The 26819-nt window shown below is 40.7% G+C and overlaps 1 protein-coding gene across 2 annotated transcripts; it reads right to left on the bottom strand.

Annotated features, from left to right (window-relative positions):
- Positions 1-318: 318 nt before the first annotated feature.
- On the bottom strand, positions 319-26569 carry mroh1 (maestro heat-like repeat family member 1). Of its 2 annotated transcripts, XM_072460018.1 has the most exons (45): positions 26419-26569; positions 15470-15541; positions 15249-15394; positions 14821-14952; positions 14539-14701; positions 13736-13834; positions 13503-13654; positions 13226-13369; positions 13048-13140; positions 12607-12685; positions 12261-12374; positions 12044-12117; positions 11802-11924; positions 11575-11682; positions 11345-11489; positions 11215-11255; positions 11008-11149; positions 10680-10732; positions 9553-9660; positions 9328-9447; positions 9129-9251; positions 8225-8371; positions 8079-8105; positions 6709-6831; positions 6555-6634; positions 6300-6441; positions 6141-6236; positions 5927-6031; positions 5713-5848; positions 5055-5167; positions 4587-4739; positions 4455-4511; positions 3612-3709; positions 3359-3524; positions 3108-3274; positions 2817-2954; positions 2629-2743; positions 2403-2549; positions 1815-1881; positions 1587-1708; positions 1363-1512; positions 1146-1280; positions 653-755; positions 479-544; positions 319-406 (listed from the first exon to the last, which is right to left on the bottom strand). In XM_072460018.1, exons 2-45 carry the CDS (start codon positions 15489-15491, stop codon positions 330-332), a joined length of 4911 nt encoding a protein of 1636 aa, XP_072316119.1. In that variant the 5' UTR covers positions 15492-15541; positions 26419-26569; the 3' UTR covers positions 319-329. The 2 variants fall into 2 exon arrangements, with proteins under 2 accessions (XP_072316119.1, XP_072316120.1); XM_072460019.1 differs by lacking the exon at positions 8079-8105.
- Between the last annotated feature and the right edge of the window lie 250 nt (positions 26570-26819).

The following is a 26819-nucleotide window of genomic DNA, read 5'->3' as shown; positions in this document are numbered from 1 at the left end:
TTACACCTCACGTTATAAAATAATTCATCTTTCTTGCATTTTTCTTCTAAAATGTGATGTTGCAATTTGCACAAAGACAAAACACTGACATTTATTGCCCTAAATGCTGCTTTGGTCACTAAAAGAAAGTTCATTCAGGTACCAGAGTTCAACGTAAACCTTTGACAGCTAACTATAATATAATAATATAATATATATTTCTGTACTACAAGACTGTACAAGGTCCTTTGTGAGACACTAATATCCTATTACTTGTAATTATTGTCATGCCTATAAACGAATCAAAGTATAGCAGTCTTCCAGTTATTTCTTATTTCACTTATTTTGTGTCAGTGAAAATGCCCCATGGCCTCAGCAGCTTTTACTCTCACAACGGGATCTGGATCTTGAAGCAGCATCACAAGACCTTTTGAAAGCAACATGCATCAAATCAAAATAAGGTTGATGTTTCAAAAAGAAAAAAGGGTGATGTTTGTACCTTTAGTGATGGTGCCCATGTTGAGGTGGGAGAGATCCTCCTCTTGTAGGTTCCCGAGCAGAAATCCTGATTAACAATAGCAACACTTAAACGTTTATTCAAAGGTTACTTGCAGCTATTGCTAATACGTTTTTTAGGTAAAGCTGGTAAAGCAGGTAAAGCTGCTGTTATTACCTATAAACATGGCGGCTCCAGCTCTGACTTCAGGCCAGTTACTTTTGAAGAACTGGATCACGGAGATGTGATAGAAGTTTAACATGCTTGGGAAGTCCTGGATCTGCAAACAAATGTCTATTTACTAAGCCTTTTAAAAATTAAAAATACACATGATGGAGGAAGCAAATCTAATCTCTTATAATTAAGTCTTAGCGTGCTACACAACATAATTGACTAAGTAAAAAAGTAAAAACTAAAAGAGTAAACAAATTGTCCAAATTCTAATGCGCAGTAGGAGTGTATGAGTGTAAGCTCAGTATTTCTCCTAGATAGGCCTATCACGGTAATAAATTAAATATATATAATATAATATATATTATATATAATAATAAATTACTTTTTTTTTTTTTTTGAGCTGTAGGAGATCAAATCATTTTTAAATCACGACAGGCCTTCTGAATAGTTCTACAAGGCCTTAAGGAATACACTCGCTATTCATGATCACTCTCACCAGGTATTTAGTGAGGTCATTGATGAACTCTCCGTAGTGCAGGTTCTTGTCTTCATGAAGATGGTTTTGAAACATGGACGTGATCTGCTCCGAGCCCACCACAGGAGCACAGATACGCATCGCATACTTGCAGGCCTAGGAAAAGAACACAAAACACAACCATTTTGAGATCAACGTATGATATGACGTGAATGGATCCTTCTGGAGTTTTTCTTACCTTAACAACCTCCGGGTTTGGGTCGACCAGGTGCAGAAGGAGGCTCACCATGACATTATGTATCTGGTCTTTGAAGACGGGCTCTCCAGATCCGAACTTTGACAAGTTTCCCATCAGATGTATGGAAGCACAGCGAATCTCATCATTCTCCTGGATAGAGGTAAAATAGAATCACAAATTTAAAAAAATCAATGAAATAATTATTCACATTGACGAGATCTTACACTCTCCAAGAATGGCTTAATCTTCATGAAGATATAGACGACAAGTAAATGAACATTTTTCTTATCGAGGTAAAGGAGAACTTTTGACAGACCAGACATGGCCTCAAGAGTGATCAATTTACCTGAAGGAAAAAAGAACGAATGATTAGAAAACGTGGATAATAAAAGAAATAAAAGGTGTCTACTGTCATAGTCTTCTATTTGGAAAGAAAGCTTTTTATAGTATACCAGGATCGTCCTTCTCCTCCATGGCTGAGCTCATAGCCGCCAGCAGCTCCTTTGCATACTTATTCACCTGGAAGGTTGATATTAATAATTATACATATCATGCATTTTGATAAACTGTGCTAATTCATTAATCATAAAACAAAGGAAAAGTGACATTTTCTTTTGGATGTCTTATCATGTCTTACCTTGAAAATACCGGTCTGACTATAAGACTATAAGACATGAAGACCTAATGAACCTAATTGGACTGAAAAGTGAGAATAAAATGTACTGGTACATAATTCAGTATACACGATCCATATTTGAATTGTTTAAATGTCACTTATTGCCTCTACTGGACAAAAAAAACAATTACAGATTAAATACTTCCACATGTGTATGACAATAGCACAAGCATAATGCATAATTTGTATTCCCCACATTTGCGAGTATGGCGCAAACATTTGAATAGTCTCATCTCTTAATGGGAAACACTACAATATCTACAATCAGGCTGTATACAATTTACACGTCCTTTGAATTGCACTCAGGAATACATTCACATTTCTCTCTACTATCTTAATGATGTGAACGAAATTAAACTTGTACCTTTTCAGGTGAGCCCACAGCTAAGTTGCCCAAACCCCTCACAGCCAACATTCGGACCGTGCTGCAGTGGTCCGAGATCCTCTCCATCATGTTGTTCATTAACACGTCAATCAGCATCAGCTCTGTCACCACGTGATGGTTCAAGAGCTGCAGGAGAGGACAAGTGTGTTCAGTTAAACCTGGTACAATCCCAACTGGAGCAATAAAACCTCCTATCAAGTGTTACCTCGGAAAAGAATGCTGTGACAGTAATCCTCTGGCATTCATAGATATTATTTAGAGACGGACACAAGCACTCGACAATCGCAGGTAATCGTGGACCAGCGTGTTTAGCTACAGCTCTATTTAAAAAGGCACGCTATTAATTACGTTATGATGACAGCTGCATAGTTACAGTAAGTAGTAGGAGCAAACCTGGCCAGTAGTGTAACTCCGCTTATGTGTGAACTGGGCTCTCTCATTGCATCCCAGGCATTATCTTCATCTAATCTTTTCATCACTTCATCCATCTGAGCTCGTGCCAACAAGATCCTCAGTGCATCAGCTGCAACCCTGTACACAAATAACATGGACAATTATATCAGCCTATTAAATGACCTACAGTAGTGATGAAAACATCCATGTTCTTTTAATGCAGGATATACCTAATGTCTTAACAGTATACTGCTATTGTTGTACTCCAACTACTTGTATAAGTTTACCCACCCTGCTACATGGACAGACCCAGCCTGTTTTGCATTGTCTTTTGGGGCGGCAACACCGACACTTGCCCCAATTCTGATGATGAGACATGAGAAAAGCTGTGGGAACAAGCTCAGAGCAGGTTCTTGACTTTGGCTATTCAACAGTAAGTCTTTGAGTCCACATGTCATCTGGAAGAAAGGCCCATAAAATCACATACAATCTGAACTTTCGTTGTTAATTTAAATTATTTTGCGTTTGTTCCCGTGGCTTACAGCAAGAGGTTGGTTTGTGGCTATCTTAGTAGTTCCTCCTCTGATCATTCCCTCTTTGCGGTCAACGTATGGAGGCAAAATGAGCAGTTTTTCCATCACCATTTCCATTATTTGTTTGGCAACGACAGTGTCTGATCCCAAAGCCATCCACATCTCACTGGTCCAACTTGAAATAAGATATGCACAAATTTGACAATTAAGTATTTTTCATAATACTGTATAATACAACCAGCTCTTGTGTTATGGTTTGTACCCGTCGTATGGAAGTAGCTGGTTTATCAGTGTGTTGACCACAGTTTGTAGATGCTGAGAAGCCAAGATCAGTACTGTCTGTCCCACCGCGACTCTTACCTACAAAATCATGAACGCAGGTCACAAGATAATGCGATAACTTGAAGCCACATTTGGTACTGGTACAATAAGGGATGTCTATCTTTTATAGAGCTTTTCATCTCCTATTGTCAGATTAATAATACAAGTTTTTCAATGCATCTTTCTATGAGACGGTAGAACATCCAACATGAAACTAAAAATGATAATACAATTTAATTAGAGCATATCACAGACCTAAAGAACAAATATGCATTAATAGGATTGTTACGGTTTTAGAATGTATCCCAAGTCTAGAATTAAAAGCTGCCAGGCCTTCCCTTTGCTGCCATCTACTGGGAATTACAAAGAGGAGATAAACAAACGTAGCTAATGCATGACCATGCTAATGTAAGCATGCAGTTGTAATGAACACAATTTGACGATGGCATGTATGCTTAGAACGAGTCAGGCAATTTGTTATGGACTTATAAACAGCAGATAGATGCAAATAGGAGCTCTAGCTATGAGCTATAAGTCACAAATCTATGAATTTGAGGGGAGAGGACTTACAAAAGAATATTGATCAAACAAGCGTGAATGAAGCAAAATACAACTCTAGATATGTTTTTAATAATGAAACAATAGTATAACGTAGTTAAAAGCTCAAAAAGCTGAGTTTTGCATAAGTGCTTTGACTTTTCACACTGGAATGTCCCCATTGTGGTACAAATAAAGGTTATCTCATCTCTTTGCTTATATATATTCTTTATATATAACATGTTACCTGTTCCTCTGTAATGTTCTGCAGACGCACATGTAGCACTTCAAGTATCTCTGGGACCTAAGATGGACAGGATTATAAGTATAAAAAGACTTTCAAGACAAAAATGCCTCTGTTTGTCCTCCTGGGTGTTACCAGATCTTGCAGCCCACCTCCTCGACTCTTGAGGAGAGTATTGAGGACGACAGAAGAGGCTCTGCAGCAGTTTGCCTGGCTGTCCACGAGTCCCTCAAACAACATGAAAACCAGTGTGGTCAACTGCTGCTGTGGCAATCTTTTACTCATAACCTAAAATGAGAAGTTAGATACCGGTATGTTAAATATGATGCCACTTAAAGGTACACTATGTGACTTTTCTGTGTTTTGCTATGAGGATGTTATTGCTTTTGCCATGAATGTTCCACAGTATGGCATTTAACTTATCTACAGGTGTTTTTATTGCCTCACACAGACCTGCCATTTGGTCTGGTAGCATCAGGTTAAATGCCATACTGCGACACATTCCAGGCAAAGCAGCAACAGCTATATGGAGAGAAGCCTAGATACAAGTTACATAGTCCACTTTTTCATTATAGCAAGGGAAAATAATGTGCATCACAGTACCTTGGTGATATCTGAACAGGTTTTATACAAGATTGCATGGTCTGGGTTTTCTAGGCTCTCTTTTAATTGGAGCAAACTGTCCACACCTTCATCCTTATAATCCAGAGCAAATCCTGCAAAATGGAGAAAATTGTGATCAGGTTCTTCTTTCTTTCATTTTTCTTTCATTTTAGTTGATTGCATTTATAGATTCATAAGGGACATTGTAACTTGAAAGGTAGTTTTCTCAAAACGCTTTTTTCTCCCCCAGAGACCTAAAGATCAGTATAAAATATTGAAAATACAAATGCTTAAGGCAGATAATGGAGATGAATTGGAAAAAATATACCGTATTAGCCGGACTATAGGTCGCACCAGCCAAAAAAAATCCATAATAAAGAAAAAAACATATATAAGTCACACTGGAGTATGAAATGCGGTTACAAGTGTGAAAATAACAAATAATATCCCATATAAGTCGCTACGGAGTGTAAGTTTAAGTATAAATTAAGCATAAATCGCAAAACTATGAAAAAAGGTGCGACTTATAGTCCGAAAAATACGGTATATTTTTTTCCAATTCACCTCCATTGTCTACCTTAAGCATTTGTATTTTCAATATTTTATTAGATGTGCATGTATTTTATATAGTGTGGTGAGAACTTTAGTTTGACTTTACCTTCATATCGTAGTTGTATATACAGCAGAGTGTACAGACAGTCAATAGCAGTGATTCGCACAGTGGGAATCGGGTCAGAGCAACGAGGACATAATCGACCCAGAAGAGCTCCCAGATTGTGGAAAGTTACCATATTCTAAAAACAATGTCAAAAAGCATGTGGTTATCTTTGTCATGGCAGTAAATGTATGTCTTTACTGTGTCATAGGTTTACCTTGACTGTGAGGATATCTAGATAGTATGCTAGTATGTTAGCAGTAACGGAAACCGCCCTGTCCCTCTCGTGATCCTGACTTGAACTTAACCAAGATTCAAGGTGCTGAAAAACACAAATCAAATTCTATAAAAGCTCAATTACAAAAATAACAAAGAGCTGAAAAAACATGCCACAAGGAAATGAGAAACGTCATGTTGACCCCAGACTTCACCTTGAAAACACTCTGAAGGCCGTCTGGAGTGGGATCCCTGGACAGGACACTCTTAAGCAGATCTTGAAGTGCAGCTAACGTGGCTTTGTAAAGCATCTGCACAGATTTTGATAGATAATTTCCCCAAATAAATAAAAAATGTGAACATATTTTTTGTACCTGTCTTTGTGTAGGATCAAGGATTTCCTCTTCTTTAACTTTCTCTGGTGTGTGTGTCTCCGGTGGCAATGAAAACACATTATTCACACAAATCTTCAACAAATCAAATGTCTCATTTTCACTCATAGCAGGATCAAGAGTGCTGGGTTAAAGAGTTAAAGATAATCTAGTGTCTATTTTTGAATTTATTTATTTGAGCGTCCCAGTAGAGTCCTGCTGAGCCAATTCTGTGTCCTAGTCCAGCCTGAAGGATACATCAGGGTGGCACAAGTTGTCATCACTAGATGGCGCACTGGTGTCCTCAAAGAATCAGTTGCCTCAGCCTTTATGAAATCCTTTCATGAAAATTGGTAGATTAATATTGGATAAATAATAATAATTTATTTATTTTTAAATAGATTTTACTGACCAACATAGTTGTGATGAGTTCTTGTTTCCGTGTGAAAACATAGCCCTGTTTCTTCACACACTCGCTGATGGCTTTAGCAATAAAACCAACACTCTGGATCAAACTCAACTTCATGGTCATGTCCTGCAGCAAAAAAAAGAAAAATACATGACAAAATTAAAGAAACAGATTAAAGTCAAGCCCAAGAGGTTAAATTTAGAGCAGCTTCATAATTATAAAAATGCACATCACGAGGCACAGAATAATTTAATTTAGAGGCTGAGCAAAAGCAAAGCTCTACTTGAACCAAAGATCCAGCTAGATCAAAAAGGTTTTAAGAGAAGCTACTGAGAGATTGAGTGTTATTAGTGGAGATGGGTTTCAGCGGCAAACCACCAGCTAAAACTACAGGCTCAAGTCTAGAAATAAAGATGATAATTTCTCACCTTGAACCACATCACTGACTTAAATTTTAATAACAAAGCTATACAGAAGACACCTGAGAGGAAAGGAAGACAGCAAAGTTTTTTTTTTCAATCAAATCAAGGGAAGCCTGAAACTAAAAATATAAAAATTTTAAATTAGATTAGTGGGTTGAATTTCAAAATAAGACAGGCTTTACTGTATTCTTTTTGGTGCAGAAGAGCAGAGTAGCAATGCAATTGACAGACTGTAATCTAGCAGCATGACCATTACCTGTTCATGGGGAATTAATCTTAATTCACGAAAATGTTTTAAATTGAAATCGTCAATTTTAGCTGCTCTTCAACAACATAAAGAAAAACATATAGCCAACACTAGATTTTTGTGTGTGATATTTCCTTTAAAGCTACATAGCAGAAGTGTGTTTTACAATTCACAAATGTTGGCTACAACAACTGGCTACATCAAATGACATGACACACTAGTAAAAAGTTTACATTATAAACTGTAGTGTGATGTTCTAAACTCAGTGTTAAGTATAAGCTGAAAAAAGGGGCACATAAGATTGCTAGTCTTTCTGAGGGGACAATGCAAGCCCAGGCAATAGGCCATGAAAGAAAAAAAACATCTCCCCCTCTGTTTTTTGGGACAAATCACACCCTAATTGGTAATGATTTAATTAATGAAATTAATACAGAAATATGAAATAATAAAATTGAAAAACATTATATTCCATTTCTAAAACTGTATTCTAAAGGAACCTAATAAACTACACTGTGATACTTTGAAATGTAGCTTTAAAGGGTAAAAGGCCAGTAGCACAGCACGTTTGGTTTGACCTTTTAGCAGCCACAATGCTTAAAAGTACAAGAAACCAATGTAAGATACAGATAGACAGAAAACTGCAGGCGCAAAGTTACTTATTATAATAAAACTAGAAGAAACCCCATGAAGTTCGATGACAATACCTTAGTCTCTACTTTAATCCCCAGAACCTGTGTGGAGTAGAGGTGACAATGGTCATAAGATCGTACTACTACACCTACCTTTGTCTGTCTGCAAAACCTACAAAAATAATTAATTGCATTACCTTACATTACCTTTTCATCATTACCTTAGTATTGAAGTGTTTATTGATGTTTTGGAGGATGTCCTGGTCAATGCGGTTCAGGATCTTCTCCGGCGGCGCATGCAGAGCCACTTGACCGTAGCACAGAATTAAAGTACTCTTCACTTTCTCCACCTCAACCTCATTGCGATCCTGAAAATAGAGTAACAAAAAAACTACCATATAAGGATGTCACAAATTTCACAATTATTGTGAGAAGAAAACACCCACGCTTGAGTGATTATTCATGATTCTTCATTAAAAAAAACTGTAATCCTCAATTCACTCCCATTCATTCCCATTGTATAATAACTCACCATTTCTCTAGCAAGTGTCCCATTCAGGAAAGCAAACTTTCAGAATGATATTTTCACAGTATAGACGGAGTTGAAAGCAAAAGCAAAAGCAATGCGATTATTTATGGTTTTACATTTACATTTAGATTGTTTATTATATTGTGATTTTGACGTGTCTTTTATGGGTTTTTGAATGGCTTTTGTATGAATTATGCGAACTAATTTGATTGATTGTGACACTATTTTGATTACTTGAGACTTAACTTAAAAAATTTACTAAGACTTGGGACTTAAAGGCTAATGATTTAAAGGCTGATGACTTGGACTTGGAGCCCTCCGACGTCAGAGGATTTGGTGGTTCTTCTCAAAAAAATAAAAATAAAAATGTATAAACCACTTTCTCATTACTGTCAATACTTACTGTAACTATGACCAGGACTTTTTAAAAAAGAACCATTCACAAAAAATCATATACATTGGTGATATGAGCCATTTTCTGTACGGGTAAATTGGAACAAAGACTTGAAGGCAATGTAGAGGACTTGGACCATTGACTTGGGACTTGACACTTGCAAAAACCTCTGAGTAGTTAAAAATATGTAAATGTAAATTACTTTTAGCAAGTTGAAGATGCTTGGTGACTTCTTAAATGCTTCTGATTTGCCAAATGCCTCCAGTTTAGCCAGAGTGCCCTCCAGGTGGCTGTTTGCGCACAGACCGACACCCATCGCGACTCCCTATAATGCAGCAACAGACCAAGGATTAGAGAAATTTACTAAATCTACCTTCATTGTTGGTTAACATGGTCATTACCTCTCTCTCAATGGCGTCATTGTGGTGTGCTGCTAGGAGAATTTCATGCAGCTGCTTTTTAACTTGTTCTTTGTTGAAATTGTGCTGAAGAATCACCCCTATACACCGATAAAGGAAGCTCTGCAGACAAGACGTACAGAATATGGATTATTATTGAGCACTCATAACTCAAACATAACAGTACAGATAAATAATGTAAAACATTCTGTTAAGGAGAAGCTTTACCTTTTCCGCTAAGGCATTGTTATAAGTGGAGAGATACCGAGTTGCTTCAGATGCCAACTGACAAACCCATGTGTTATCTTCAAAAGTAGCTAGTGTTATGGATAAGAACTGAAAGACATATCATGCTAATTAGACATCACTTAACTTATCATGCCAAAAATCACATCATAAGAATTTCATACTTTACATCAGAGGTACTGGTATATGCGAAAAAGAAAGCAACTGTGACATAACAACTCATGCCAATGGAGAAGCATAAAAATGTTTGGAAAGAATTCTGTTGGAAAAATGTATCACATTTCATAACACCATGTCAAAGTGCACATATTAACAGGGAAATACTGGTTGTTGGAGAAACTGTGGTTGTCAAGTGGCTCATCACATTTTTTTTTGTGTGTGACTGCCCTATTATTCATAAATACTGGACCAAGATTAATGAGGCACTGGCAGCTCTTTAACACCAATATTTAATTTAAAACAATGTATCTCTGATGTAAAACTCCAACAAAGCACATGATTGATGGATACCTGTGGAGTGTACTTTGTAGCAGCAAAAAAAAGGGATGACATAGATGGAGCCGACTATCAAGGAGTAGACTGAAATAACTTAAAAGGTTGAATGGTTTTTTTTGGCCCAAATCTGAGTCTTATTTCCTCGTGGCGTGGACTGCCAATTAGTCCTGCCACGTATCAATCATAAAACGCACCTACCGCTCACCTGCAGCCGTGTGCGGCTCGTCCCCATGAGAGCAGCACGTTTCCGCGTGTCTAAGCGGATTGATCTATCATAATATATTTCCCTCAGTGTACTGGACAAATTGAAGACGAGAGATGCGATGCGATCCGTCGCGCTAATAAACAAACGCACCTGTGTGTTGCATCACCTTATTTACAGTATGGTTGCGAGGTAAAAGTTGTGGATTTACCTATAACTGTGTGATATTTGCTGTCCATGTTCAACCAGGAAGTAAAATTAAAAAAAAATATTAAAAAATTGTCACACTGGGGGACAAAAGGGTAAAATGTTTAATAAAATCTAAAATAAAATTATGTTGACTACGTTTTAGTGAAATGTGCACTCTAACTGTCATATAGTATTCTACAGTTGATTAAACACATGTATTTACCTTTAGTAACTTATCTTCCCAGTTTTTCTGGTCAAGACTTTCAACTGAAGAGTCTGAAAATAAATAAAGTTAAACAATGAAGAGGTTTCAATCTCAATATTATTATTTTTTACCAGGTCAAAGAAAGGTTTATAAATAAATTAAATGATCTTATTTAAAGTACATGCAAACCGCAAAATTAATTTGAGGGACCATGATCAAAAATAAATTAGATTATTTTGCCGTTTACATGTCACTTTAATAATCTTATAACAAACAAATCTTAAGATAATCACATTTTAACAGCAAGTTAATGAAAAATTTGACATAAAAGAAAATCTGATCATACCCTCTAAAAGTGATAGTAATGGGGGTATCTCATTGTCCCATAGTGTCTCTAACTTTGGATGGATGTTGGTGCTAAGAACTTGCAGCAGAGAGAATGACGGAGCGCCGTGGTCTCGACTATTGAATGGAAAGGCTGCATTGACCTATAAAAAAAGGGAATTAAAATTGCGTCAAAATGTGAATATGAATCCTGTTAACCCACACTCACCAGCAACCGTATGAATAGTGTTTGAGGGGTAGGTAGATTAACTGTAAAAGAAAAAGCCAAGCATGATCTTTCTTTTTTACCTTTTCAAAAGCACATGAAAACACAATACCGGAAAACTATTAATATTAACCTTCTTGTGTGAAGTCTATTTTGAAACTGCTCTCCTGGTTAACCTTCTTCTTATTTCCCAGAACAACTAAACTTTTACACAGAGGAGTGGTGGCACTGCTGTACTGTGGAGGAGTCAGGAAATACAAAAGCTTTGGCCAAAGAACCTGCAAACACAAGAACAAATAACATTTTTTAAAAAGCTCAAAACGTGCAGACAATTGTTGGAGTATTAACCATATCTCTACGCACGTCTGCGAGTTGTCCAACAGTGGTGGTGAGCAGATGGAGAGTGTTGTCACACATCGATCTAAGGGCCTCATTTGTCACCTCTTCTGGATCTGTGCTTCTTTGTCCACGCTGAAAATAATTGACACACTTTTTATTTACATTTTATTACACTGTTATACTCGTAATTATGTTTATGAACGAAAAACTGAATAGAGTTTTGAAGATTATACAATACACAGAATATTTACATGGTACGTGTCAGGAAGCGCACAGTTTTGAACAATGAACCGAACCAGTAACTCTCCTCCTTCCAACTCGAGATAACCGTGATGAGCCATGGCACTAATCACCTGTACCACTCGCTTCTTCACCTACAAGAATCAGGAAACAATTAAATCAGCTTTACTAAAACCTGCACCTAAACTGTCCCATGGCCATATTACTGTTACTACCACAAGAAATGTAGAAAGTTATGAACTGAATGCATTACCTTATTGCTGTGGTCAGCCATTGGTTGTCTAATGCTGGATAATATCATGAGCTTTTTGGTCTCCATTGTGGAAGCTGGAAGGAAAAATGTGCACTTTACACATAAGTGGTAGTAAATCAATATTGCAAACTAAAATTGCATTGCTAATACTGATAATGTTTAGACTTATGCACTCATGCTGTTCAAGTAAAAGTTTAAAAAACATTGATTTCCTCACTAGTAGAGTTGATCAGGTGGCGCAGCACAGCCAGAGAGCCCAGTCTACTTCTTTCATTGGTGTTTTCCAACCTCTGGAGTATGAACAAAATCAACCGGTCTGGAAATGTGTTTGCTGTCAATGTAAAAGTAAGTTTAAAAGTGAGCTATACCAAAGAAAGTAGGAGAAAAGAACAGACTAAACATGAAGTGAAGAAGAAACTATCCCAGTTAATATGATTATCTTGTCAGGACACAGAGTCTCTGTCACTAATGCATGATCTCATTAGTGCTCTTGTGACTCTGTAGAGCTAAAACAGTTAGAAAACACTGGACTGTCCTTGTATTACACGTGAAGATCACTATACCGAGCAAACTGAAGCAGCGGAGGACCTCGTTGTGGTTCTTTACTGTTGGAGGGTTACTGTAATCCACTGGGACAGACACCTGAATACAAGAAAGTAATGTTCATGTTATGATATGATATGTTAATCAAAATAATGTGGGCCAAAGGTATTTGTAAAATGAGTGGAGCATGTTAATGCTCATGACAACGTAACACAGAACAGCAAAAATATTGATGTAGTGAAAGGTTTGAAATGAAACTGTATTTCTCATCTGCACATAATAGCAGCAGTATCACATCCCTTTCTCAGTCACTGTGGTTTAACGTCACAACAATCAAAACATAACGCAAATGGTCAGCTGACTCACAGATGACTAAAACAGCAGTTTGTCACAAGTACAATTGTCAGCAAAGACAGATTTGTTTTAACAATGCTGAGCATTATGGGGAATGTTTGTTGTACCTGATGATGAAGAGCAAAGAGTAAACTGTCCAGTTGTGTCTCCAACACTCTGCTGCCCATATTGACAGAGGCATCAAGCACTTGGCACAGACTCTAAATGCAGCAAAATAATAAAGTAATAATGTTTTGCTTAGAAGAGGGCCAAATAATACCCATAAAAGGGATACAGTAACATTACCTTGCTTATAATATAATGTTCATTGTTGTGTTTTTTATACAAAGACAAAATTGCGGGAATAAGTTTTGGAATGTGCTCCTCCAGTTTGTCACTTGCCATCAGGTGGCACATAGAACCCAGTGCCTCAGCCACAGTGAGCCGCAACTGGAAACACAAGAAAGTTACTTGGTTTATGTAAACATTAGATAAAGTGGTTATGTAAAGAGTGAATTTTTTTTGGCAGCAACACAACCAGAGGCAAAAATATACTGCTAGTTTATCATGTAAAAGATCTTACCTTAGGCTCTCTAGTTTGTAACCAATTCTGGAAAAGTATGTCAAAAGCAGAACAGATTTCATTAGAAAAGGTGTCTTTTCTAACTGTGGGATCTGGAGCTTTATCAAGGTTTGCCAGATACTCCAGGATGCTGTCGGTGAAATGACGGAGTGCTAGAGTGAAAAAAACAAAGAAAATACATCATTGTATAATATATAAGATACTGTAATAGTCTTGTCCTTGTGAGGTCTTACCAGAGGAAAACACCCACTTCATGTTGTCATGTTTGGCCATGTTGAGCATGGGTAGCATTGTGCCCAATATGGCATTCAAGAAAGGCACCATACCAAAAACTAAACAAAAAGGAGAGATGGTGAATAACCTTTATTTGTCCCACAATGAGGACATTCCAGTGTTGCAACACAGGTTAGATAGATTAGGAACAGAAGTATAATAATACAAGCTTAGATGATTTAGAAAAAAAACAATTATAACCTTAATAATAATAAATATTAAGAAATATTGCACCAGGAACATTGTGTCACAGTATTGCACATGATTATGACAGTATTGCACATGATTATAAAAAGGTGAATGACACATGTTCAGGACTAACAGTGTTTGTTGTAGAGTCTGACAGCAGCGGGAAGGAAAGACCTGTCAAACCTCTCCTTCACACAGGGAGATCTGTCTGTCACTGAAGCTGCTATCTCTGCAATAATTTCAGTCCTCATTCATAAGGTATAAAAGATGTGTACTTATTAATAATGTATTTAAGTAAAAATCATCAAAAGAGCACAGGTCTTAACTGGCAGGGATGCTATTCAGTAATTCCCCCCCCCAAATTGCTTTGTTAAATTATATTGCGCAATCAAGTAAGATGAGTACCATAGTCAGGTCTGCTGAGACTTGTTTACATACAAGTTTAACGCCTTTAGACAGGTTTAGCAAGTCTTTCCCAACAAGAATAACTTTTGGATTCCGGTCATGAGGATTTTGTGAGAGAGTTGACTTATGCTGTGCAAACTAATATTGTATTTTGGTTGCTCATTCTTACCATTTGAGTCTGACAGATTGGCCAATGTCTGGACAACAAAGAAGTGGGGCAGGACTCCAGGCTGAAACTTGCTCAAAATCTCCTCCATGATGTCATTTATGTGCTTGTTACCCACAGCAACCAAAATATTACTTGCTGCCTGTTGCCAATCAGGGATGACATCCTGTTTCAAGCAGGAACAAAAGTGAATGACTTTCAGCGCAATGGGAAGGTTTTAGAAATTTAGCGAATACAGCTTGTGTGCAACACCAAGTAAACATATGTAACTATCAATATAATTACCTTTGAACGTGTCATTTCATCGGACGCAAGCGAGATGATGCTTTTAATCTTATTGGAACTGATCTCTTCTATTTTGCTGTCAACAATCAGTTCAATTGTTCGAAGAACCACAACTCTGTGGCTCACAATGAGCTAAACAGCAAAAACATATACGCACAATAATAAGGGCACATTCAAAAACACATGTAATAATAGAAAAAACATACATTTAGACATATTATTGGATATAACATATTGTGAAAGATAAATGCCTTTGTAACGGGAAAGCAATGAAGGAAACAAATTGACTTTAAGAAATCACATGACAACGACGGGAGAAGATTAAGCAAACCATTTTTGGTCATGCTTCCTGGACAGCCAAAGCAAATATATTGTCATCGATCTGGACTGCCTTTACAGTTTCTTCACAGTACAAGAAACAGTCCTACCTTTGGGTGATTGAGCAGATAGTCTTGGCACATGGCGAGGACTCGCTCTGGCTGCTGCTTCCCCAGGGTCAGCACAGACTTCCTAACCTGCTCCTGGACCCCTGTGTCTTTGTCATTGGCAGCATCTAATAAAGCCAGTGTCATCTCTAGGGTTGAAAGAAATGACAAAGGCATGAATTATGAACTCAATCATTTTTCATTCATCCAAAGGAAAATCTTACGTTCCACATCTGTGTCCTCCATGGTGCAGGGAGTCTCCAGGGACTGAGGGGACTATAGCAGCTTGGCTTAGTCTGGAAGAGGAGCTGAGGGAAAAGTTTGTGTCACTCAAATCCTGCCATTCAAAATAAATCTACTGATGTTGATGTTTTCTGCAATGACACACATCTAAACTAATTATACATGTCTAAAGAAATTATTGCTATACTTTATTCTGTTCTGTTTCTGTAATTTCTTACCGCGGTGAAGTTAGTTTCACGTTGGACGTTGGATATTCGCCTCCGCAACTTGAGCGGGAGCTTCCTCTGAGTGTGCCCCGCCTGCAGTAGCTCGATGCGGGAGCTGCGCGCTGAAGTGCCGCTTGGTGCGCCAGTTAGGGACCGTCTCTAAAGTACCGTTTGTTATCTTAAAAATATAAACATATTTATAAAAAAAACAAGAACTTTGAGCATGAATCCAAGTTGCTAATCCTAGATGTCATAGTCCTTTTGGGCTAAAAAATTAACCCTTTGAGATTTTTAAAGAATATTTTTCGTCAAAAAACAAGGATTATTTTCAATAGCTCCTAAATGAGCGAACCTAGATAGTAAACGCTAAGTGATTATAGTAGTTTGAGTCTCCAGGTACAACGCACACCTTTTACTTTTTCAAATTAACCCTTTGTAGATTTTTAAGGAATATTTTTCGTCAAAAAACAAGGATTCTTTTCAATAGCTCCTAAGTTAGCAAACCTAGATAGTAAATGCTAAGTGATTATAGTAGTTGTAGTCTCCAGGTATCACGCACACCTTTAACCTTTTCTATTTAACCCTTTGTAGATTTTTAAGGAATATTTTTCGTCAAAAAACAAGGATTCTTTTCAATAGCTTCTAAGTTAGCAAACCTAGATAGTAAAAGCTAAGTGATTATAGTAGTTGTGGTCTCCAGGTATCACGCACACCTTTTACTTTTTCAAATTAATAACCCTTTGTAGATTTTTAAGGAATATTTTTCGTCAAAAAACAAGGATTATTTTCAATAGTTCCTAAGTTAGCAAACCTAGATAGTAAATGCTAAGTGATTATAGTAGTTGTGGTCTCCAGGTATAAAGCACACCTTTTACTTTTTCAATTTAACTCTTTGTAGATTTTTAAGGAATATTTTTCGTCAAAAATCAAGGATTCTTTTCAATAGCTCCTAAATCGGGTAACCTAGAAAGTCAACCCCAAGTTATTATAGTAGATTGAGTGTCCAGGTATCACGCACACCTTTTACTTTTTCAAATTGATCCTTTGTTGATTTTTAAGGAATATTTTTCGTCAAAAAACAAGGATTCTTTTCAATAGCTCCTAAATCAGCTAGCCTTGATAGTAAACGCTAAGTGATTATAGTAGTTTGAGTCGCCAGGTATCACGCACACCTTTTACTTTTTCAATTTAACCCTTTATAGATTTTTAAGGAATATTTTTCGTCAAAAATCAAGGATTCTCTTCAATAGCTCCTAGGTCAGCTGACCTAGAAAGTCAAACCCAAGTAATTATAGTAGTTGTGGTCTCCAGGTATCACGCACACCTTTTACTTTTTCAAATTAACCCTTTGTAGATTTTTAAGGAATATTTTTCGTCAAAAAACAAGGATTCTTTTCAATAGTTCCTAAGTTAGCAAACCTAGATAGTAAATGCTAAGTGATTATAGTAGTTGTGGTCTCCAGGTATAAAGCACACCTTTTACTTTTTCAATTTAACTCTTTGTAGATTTTTAAGGAATATTTTTCGTCAAAAATCAAGGATTCTTTTCAATAGCTCCTAAATCGGGTAACCTAGAAAGTCAACCCCAAGTTATTATAGTAGATTGAGTCTCCAGGTATCACGCACACCTTTTACTTTTTCAAATTGATCCTTTGTTGATTTTTAAGGAATATTTTTCGTCAAAAATCAAGGATTCTTTTCAATAGCTCCTAAGTTAGCAAACCTAGATAGTAAATGCTAAGTGATTATAGTAGTTGTAGTCTCCTGGTATCACGCACACCTTTTACTTTTTCAAATTAACCCTTTGTAGCTTTTTAAGGAATATTTTTCGTCAAAAAACAAGAATTCTTTTCAATAGCTCCTAAATCAGCTGACCTAGAAAGTCAAACCCAAGTTATTATAATAGTAGGCGAAATAAGAACAAAATAGGGACAAAACAGGAACAAAACAGGACGGCAAAATAGGCACAATACAGGATCAGAACAGAGCAGAAACAAAACAAAAAGAAGCCAAGAAGGAACTAAACAGCAGAGGGGGGCGTGCCCAAGCCGCTGCGGACCACCACAGGAGACCTGCAATATTACCAGTGGAATTACTACATTCAATCGAAACTGATCTTAATAAATTCTCGGCACATACCGGGCATGGTTGACGGAGTAGCACACGATACTTCCTTAGCTGCTCAATGGGATCGCGCCACACCACAGGCTACATCCAAACTGAGTGGACCAGCGCACGCAACGTTGGCCAGCTTTTGCCGCACAACAGCGCCTTCGCCCCAATCTGCGGCGCGTGGTCATGGACAAGGCGTTAAAAGCCAAACGGGTGTACTTGACCGGTGTATCTGGGGCAAACCGGGATTTAGGAGCATTGAAACTGAATGACTGAGGAGAATTGGGAGTTCATTACCTGCTAGGTGATTTGCCAGAGCCCCGGACTGGATTATGGGTGCCTGTGGCACTGCAGCAGCACTACCGGAAGAATTTAATTCATGAATTTGTGAAATGAATGAATCGAAGCCGCGGGATTGTCATTACCTGGAATGGAGGACGGAGTGGCCAACAACCAAGGCCCGGAAGAGCGTGTGGGCAAAACGAGAGGCGGATGAGGAGGGCGCGCTTAAATAGTCTGCCAGCTGAGCGCCACGGAGCGGCAGGTAAGTGTACCCTCAGCACAGGCCTCTACAGCCCATATTGCCACATTCCACCCCCCCCCCCGAAATGCATCGTCGCCCCGACGATGAAACACAACTTAACACCAAGGCCTAAAAACTGCTTGTGTCAGCCTGGAGGGTGACACAGGAGCACCTTGGCCGGATGGTTGTTCAACTAGGGACCTTGGAATACGGTGGGGATTTAGGTATTGGCCAGCAGTCGTGCGAGTGGACCGGCGTACAGATGCCTCGCTGAAGCCAGGATTGGCCACAGGGTCAATTGCTGGCGGAGCCTGGTCAGTGACCACGGTGGGGAGAGCAACTAATGGTTCTTGAGCACTCGGCACGTGTAATGGGACGTGGGATGAGTTTTGGGGCACAACTGTTGGCTGCCGCACCGGCGGCTGTAAAAACAAATCATCCTCAAATGACTGTTCATCTTCTACGATTGGTGCTACAGGTGCATCCGGAGGATTCACACCAGGGACAGTGGCAGGGGAGTCACTGCAAAGCAGGACCTTCAACAGGGATCGGTGGACCCTTTTTACCTTGGTTTGTTGATCCACAGGAGCCACCGTGTACCACCGTGTACCACATCATCTTCCCTTGGGGCTTGCAGGACAACATAGGTTGAGGACCCCACAGGTCTTGGGTCTTCCGACAACCCCTAGCACTGTAATCGCGAAGTAGCACCAGCTGGCCTTCCTTAAATGGCACATCTCTGACCCGTTGGTCATGATTTGCCTTTCTGCGTGAGGCCGCCAGACGCAATCTTTCTCTTGGCCCGTTGAAAGCCACCTGAAGACGCGTCTGGTGCTCTTTTCACCCACTGTTACGAACCTAGGGATTCTGTAGGGGTGTCAGCTCCCTGGGCAGTGGGAGTCAGCACCCTCTCCTGGTTGCCAGGTGATTCTCTCCACTGCAGGTCCCTCCTAACACACCTTAGGATCGTTTGGCTTGAGTGGAGCCAGCCTGGATATAAGGGAGGCTGGTGGGAGCAGTCTCTCTCTCTCTCGCCGCGCCCCAAGACTGGTTGCTGTACTGTGTGGCAGCACAGTTTTATTTCTGTTTATTTTTGCACATTTTCATTGCAACGATACATATCACACTACACTTAGTTAGTTGCCATCTACACAGATACATTAGTTTCTTTTGTCAGGGCCTGATTATTTATAATAGAAATATACTATTAATTATTGTGAATGCTGTGTGGACTCCCCTCTTTGTTTGGCTGCCGTTGAGCCAGGTGGTCGTAACACCCACTCATGCACACTTCCCCCCCACGGGGTCTTGCACCCTACCCAACAAGAAATCAATAGGCAGACGTGGTTCTTGCCCAAACATCAGGAAGAATGGAGACTCACCAGTGGACTGGTGGGGAGTGGTGTTATATGCGTAGAGCACCTGGGGTAAGCAACCACTCCAGTCCCTCTTACGGGATGCAGGAAGAGCACGCAACATATTGTGAAGTGTTCGATTGAACCGCTCACACTGCCCATTTCCTGCTGGGTGGTACGGAGTAAGATAAGACAAGATAATATATTCCTTTATTGTCCCACATGGGGAAATTTCATTGATGCAACGCAGGTAGATACAGAGGTAGATACAGAAGAAAAGAACAGATCACTTATAGGAAGTTTGAAAAACACTTTCAGTAGAAGATCTCTTATAAACAAAAACTCCCATTACCCAACAAGGGATGGAGGGGAAGATAAAAATAAATAAATACATAAATACATAAATACCATTGCATGTGATCATGACAGTAATTCCACATGAATATGTGTCACGACGGCACACATTGCACATATGACGGAATTGCACATTGTTAAGTCAGTATTGCGAGTGTTCAGGACTAACAGTGTTAGTTATTGTCATGGAATTAGACAAACACCGATGCTATTCCGTAACACATCAAGAACACAATTCAACTTAGAACATGAAACGACACAGAAATATCAGACATTTGTATGGCAAGCTTGGGAGAAAACGCCGGGACTGATCACGCAGGCTGTGGTACGCAGCCTGCGTGATCCTCCTGCGTCTCACCCCGTTTTTTCCCATGCTGGTTGGTTTTATTAGATATTCTGGAATAGGCGGGTCACATTTCTCATTGGTCAGCCTCACATCAAGGCACTTGTTTTACAGCTGGTATTTTTCCTAGAGATCAAGCCTTGGGTAAACATTACCCAAACTCCTCTGGGCTGTCACACCCCCTCCTGGGGCAACATCCTTTGGCCCATCTTTACGACCCCTTCACAAATGCAGTTTGTCACACACCCGTTCTACTCTTAGACTAATGATGCAGATAAAATATCACTATTATGCAGATAAAATATATCACAGAAATATAATCATATATTCACATTTTATCACAGTTATAAAGTCTGATAGCAGCAGGAAGGAAAGACCTGCAAAACCTTTCCTTCACACAGCGAGGGTGGATCAGTCTCTCACTGAAGCTGCTCTCCAGAGCGGACTGCAGGGGGTGGCACTCATGATCTAGCATAGATGTGAATCCAGCCAGGACCCTTCTGTCCCCCACCTCCTGCACCGAGTCCAGAGCGCAGCCCAGGACGGAGCTGGACTTCTTGATGACTCTGTCCAGCCTCTTCCTCTCCCTCTCTGCGATGCTGCTGCTCCAGCAGGCCACACCGTACAGGAGGGCTGATGCCACCACAGAGTCATAGAAGGTCTTCAGGAGTGGCCCTGTCACTCCAAAAGACCTGAGTCTCCTCAGGAGGTAGAGCAGACTCTGGCTCTTCCTGTACAGTGCGTCTGTGTTATGAGTCCAGTCCAGTTTGTGGTTCAGATGAACACCCAGGTACTTGTATGAGTCCACTCTCTCAATGGCCCTTCCCTGGATGTTCACTGGTAAGGGGGCAGTGGGGTGGCGTCTGCGGAAATCCACCACCATCTCCTTGGTCTTCCCCGCGTTGATGAGGAGGTGGTTTCGCTGACACCAGTCCACAAAGTACTGCGCCAGTCCCCTGTACTCTGGATCATCGTCGTCCGTGATGAGTCAGATGATGGCAGAGTCATCAGAGAACTTCTGCAGTGTCGTGTCTGAAGTCTGCAGTGTAAAGGGTGAAGAGAAAGGGCGCAAGGACAGTGCCCTGGGGCGCCCCCACACTGCAGGTCCGAGTGTAAGACACACAGTCCCGTGCTCTCACAAACTGGGGTTGGTCCGTGAGGTAGTCCAGGATCCACTCTGCCAGGTCATACTCCACACCAGCAGTCTCCAGCTTGTCCCTCAGGAGCTGATGGTGTTGAAGGGGCTGGAAAGATTGAAGAACAGGATCCTCACAGAGCTGCCAGGCTTTTCCAGGTGAGAGAGAGAGCGGTGCAGCAGGGAGATGATGGCGTCCTCCACTCCAATGCCAGGCCGGTATACAAACTGCAGCGGGTCCATGACTGAGCTCACGGTGGAGTGGAGGTGGTCCAGGACCAGCCGCTCCAGTGTCTTCATCAGATGGGACGTGAGAGCCACCGGCCTGAAGCTGTTGAGGTCTTTGGCGCGCGGTGTCTTGGGCACAGGTACCAGACAGGAGGTCTTCCAGACCTGTGTTACCACCCTCAGCTTCAGGCTCATGTTGAAGACATGCTCCATAACTCCACACAGTTCATCTGCGCAGGACTTAAGGAGCCTGGGGCTGATGCCGTCAGGTCCTGCTGCCTTCCTCACTTTAATCCTCTTCAGCTCACTCCTCACCTGTGCTGCTGTGACAGTCAGTGGTTGGCAGGGGGACTGTGTGCTGGGGGGATGGGTGAGTCCAGGAGAAGTGGGGAGCTGATGGTCCGGGGCGGAGAAATGAAGAGGAACGGATGCAGGACATTGTCCAGCTGTGGAAGAGGGAGCATGCAGCTGTGCAGGGGGAGGGGCGGGTGACCAATCAAATCTCAAGAAGTGAGCATTTAAATCATTCACCCACTGTAGACCCCCCTCTGTCTGGGCAGGGGGGATTTTGAAGCCCGAGATGGTTTTCAGGCTTCTCCACACTCCCTGAATGTTCTTCTGCTGCAGCTGCTCCTCCATCCTCCTCTTGTAGCCGGCTTCAGCCTGCCTGATCTTCCTCCTCAGCTTTTTCTGCACAGTCCTCAGCTCCTCCTTGTTCCCTGACCTGAAGGCTCTCTTCTTCTCCTTCAGCAGAGCCTTCAGTTCACGGGTAATCCATGGCTTGTTGTTTGGAAAACACAGCACCGTCCGGGAGGGAACAATGTTCTCAAAACGAAAGTTGATGTAGTCCGTGATGCACTCTCTGATGGTGTTGATGTCCTCCCCATGGCCGTAAAGCTCAGTCCTGACAGTGGTGCTGAAGCAGTCCCTCAGAGCCTCCTCGCTCTCAGCAGACCACATCCTCACCACACGGGACACCACAGGCTGCCTGTGCATGATGGGTTCATACACAGGCCTCAGATGTACAAGGTTGTGGTCCGAGCTGCCCAGGGGAGGGAGGGGGGAAGAAGAATAAGCCTCTTTGGTGTTGGCAAAAAACAAGTCCAATGTTCTATTGTTTCTGGTGGGGCAGATGACATACTGGGTGTATGTTGGTAGAACAGAAGAGGGAGAAGCGTGGTTAAAGTCACCAGAGATGAGGAAGAGAGCCTGTGGATGCTGTGTTTGCAGCCTACAAGTGCAGGAGAGCAGTGCTTCACAAGCATATTCAGCATTGGCAGACGGGGCCACATAGACTACGATCAAAATCACATGCGAGAACTCCCGGGGCAGATAATATGGCCTCATGCCAATAGCCAATAGTTCAATATCCGAGACTTTGTAATCTCATACAGCTTACACAACTGCTGGATGAGAGTGCTCTCAAAGTTTCGTCCCTGGTCCGAGTGTATGCGTGCCGGCACACCAAACTTTGCAAACCACTCTGTGACCAGGACTTGCGCCACAGTGGAAGCGTGCTTGTTGCGGGTTGGAACTACAAGTGTGTATTTGCTAAAAACGTCAGTCATGACCAGCACGTTTTCCAGACCAGTGGAGGTCTGCTCTAACAGGGTAAAGTCGATAGCTAGGATCTCGTTTGGCTGTGAAGCCAGTAAGTGGCCCATAAAGGCGTGAGGAACCGATTGGTTGTCCTTTGCATGCTGACATCCCTCGCAAGCCTGGCACCATTGGGCTACCTCCCGTGATATACCTGGCCAATAGCACCGGGAACACAGCAAGGCCAGAGTCCTCTCTATTCCTTGGTGTCCATGCTCCTGATGGACCTGGGTGAGGACATTCTGGACCAAGGCTTTAGGCAGAAGGAGTTGATACACAGCCCCACCACCGTCAGGACGAAACACCTGCCGATACAGCAGCCCCTCTAACTCTACCAGGCGGTCCCACTGGGCCAGCACTAAGAGGGCAGTCGAAAAGAGGGCTCGTCGCTCTTCACGAGTGGGCTGTCGATTTTGTTGCCAAAAGGTCAGGATCTCCTGTATGGCGGGGTCAGACTGCTGAAGCTCGCGGAGGTCAGCAGGGGCAACTTGCGGTAGAAAAGTCACAAGGGACTGTGTTGCCTGTGTAACCATTCCTTGTAGGGCTTGTTTTAACTGCCCAGGCAGACATGTGCCCCAAGTTCCCGTTGCCACTTCCTGTAAGGAAGTGCCAGGCTGGCGAGACAAAGTGTCAGCATTTTGGTTACACTTACACCTGAACGATATTTTGATTCAAAATCAAAAGAGGCCAACTGGGCGGCCCAGCGCTGCTTAACAGCTCCCAGTGTGTCTGAGGAGGGATGACTCAGGGGATTGTTGTCACGCATTTGTGTCCTAGCAGTTACTCCCTGAATTTCTCAGTCAGGGCCCACTTAAGGGCCCACAACTCTAGCTTCATGGAGCTGTAGTTGGACATGTTGCGCTCAGTTGGGCGCAGGCCTCGACTGGCGTACGCAAGAGGTCGCACCTTCCCTTCCTGGTCCTGGGAGAGCACTGCCTCCAATCCAGCATGACTTGCACCAACCTCCAGAATGAATGGGAGGGAGAAGTCAGAGTAGGCAAAGTACCGGGGCTGTGGTGAGCTTGGCTTTTAAGGCCTCAAAGCTCTGCTGACATTCTGTGGTCCAGGGTCCAGTAGCACAGGCCGTTTCCTTGACCGTTTATCAGTCAGTTCAGCAACTCTACGGTGTTTGCTAACTGCTAAAATAATCCTTGATTTTTGGCGAAAAATATTCCTTAAAATTCAAAAAGGGTTAAATTGAAAAAGTAAAAGGTGTACGTGTTACCTGGAGACTCAATCTACTATAATAACTTGGGTTTGACTTTCTAGGTCAGCTGACTTAGGAACTATTGAAAATAATCCTTTTTTTTTGACAAAAAATATTCCTTAAAAATCTAGAAAGGGTTAATTTGAAAAAGTAAAAGGTGTGCGTGATACCTGGAGACCACAACTACTATAATCACTTAGCATTTACTATCTAGGTTTGCCAACTTAGGAGCTATTGAAAAGAATCCTTGTTTTTTGATGAAAAATATTCCTTAAAAATCTATAAAGGGTTAATTTGAAAAAGTAAAATGTGTGCGTGATACCTGGAGACCACAACTACTATAATCACTTAGCGTTTACTATCTAGGTTTGCTAACTTAGGAGCTATTGAAAAGAATCCTTGATTTTTGACAAAAAATATTCCTTAAAAATCTATAAAAGGGTTAAATTGAAAAAGTAAAAGGTGTGCGTGATACCTGGAGACCACAACTACTATAATCACTTGGGTTTGACTTTCTAGGTCAGCTGACTTAGAAGCTATTGAAAAGAATCCTTGTTTTTTGACGAAAAATATTCCTTAAAAATCTACAAAGGGTTAATTTGAAAAAGTAAAAGGTGTGCGTGATACCTGGAGACCACAACTACTATAATCACTTAGCATTTACTATCTAGGTTTGCCAACTTAGGAGCTATTGAAAAGAATCCTTGTTTTTTGATGAAAAATATTCCTTAAAAATCTATAAAGGGTTAATTTGAAAAAGTAAAAGGTGTGCGTGATACCTGGAGACCACAACTACTATAATCACTTGGGTTTGACTTTCTAGGTCAGCTGACTTAGAAGCTATTGAAAAGAATCCTTGTTTTTTGACAAAAAATATTCCTTAAAAATCTACAAAGGGTTAATTTGAAAAAGTAAAAGGTGTGCATGATACCTGGAGACCACAACTACTATAATCACTTGGGTTTGACTTTCTAGGTCAGCTGACTTAGGAGCTATTGAAGAGAATCCTTGATTTTTGACGAAAAATATTCCTTAAAAATCTATAAAAGGGTTAAATTGAAAAAGTAAAAGGTGTGCGTGATACCTGGAGACCACAACTACTATAATAACTTGGGTTTGACTTTCTAGGTCAGCTGACTTAGGAGCTATTGAAAAGAATCCTTGATTGACGAAAAAAAAATTCTTTCAAAAATCTATAAAGGGTTAATTTGAAAAAGTAAAAGGTGTGTGTGATACCTGGAGACTCAAACTACCATAATCACTTAGCGTTTACTATCTAGGCTAGCTGATTTAGGAGCTATTGAAAATAATCTTCAGCTGAAAATTTTCAGCCCAAAAGGACTAATGCATCTAATATTAGCAACTTGGATTCATGCTCAATATTGTTTTTTTTTTAAATATAAATACGTTTGATATTTTTTTAAGATAACATTTTTAAACAAACGGTACTTTAGAGTCGGTCCCTAACTGGCGCACCAAGCGGCACTTCAGCGCGCAGCTCCCCGCGTCGAGCTACTGCAGGCGGGGCACACTCAGAAGAAGCTCCCGCTCTAGTTGCGGAGGCGAATGTCCAACGTCCAACGTGAAACTAACTTCACCGCGGTTAATTTCTTTGTGATTTGAATGCATTTTTTCCTGCTGTGTGAAGCACTTTGAATTGCCTTGTGTATGAAATGTGCTCTACAAATAAACTTGCCTTGCCTTGCCTTTATCTACGAATGTCAATTCTACATGTCTAGCTTATCTACTGTACAGTCCACTGATGCTGTGGATTGAGCTAACGTTAGGCTAATGCTACATTAGCAGCTGCGGCTACGGAAGTCCAGGGGTTACGCAGAAAACACAACAAATTTCACAAAAGCTTCACTTACCAACCCTCTGTGACTGCTCACTTCACAAAGTAATCTCCACGTTAACAGTGATCCGTGTGAAAGCAGATGTCCTCGCTGTCATTCCGCCACAGTGTGTGAACAGTGAGTGCGCACGAGCGTGCAGGTGTAAACAGCCGGTCATGTGACTCCAGTCCAGGCTTGTCACTGACTATTGTTCTCTCTATGGTCTGTGCCGCACTGGAGTTGTCATGTGGGAAACTAACAGCACATTTATCAATCCATCTTATTTTACACTTCTTAATGACACATAAACATTAATACATTATTTGCTAAGGTTTCTAAACTGAATTGACTCAATAAAGCAACAATTAAGCAACATAAAAACACAAGCCTATTCAAAAACATGCTGCATTTATTCCAAAGCTTTAATCACAATCTGC

Source organism: Eucyclogobius newberryi, unplaced genomic scaffold (assembly GCF_026437365.1).
Source record: "Eucyclogobius newberryi isolate DKJ021-1_F unplaced genomic scaffold, fEucNew1.0.hap1 SCAF_3, whole genome shotgun sequence".
Taxonomy (NCBI): domain Eukaryota; kingdom Metazoa; phylum Chordata; class Actinopteri; order Gobiiformes; family Gobiidae; genus Eucyclogobius; species Eucyclogobius newberryi.
This window is presented reverse-complemented; position numbering and strand designations above follow the sequence as displayed.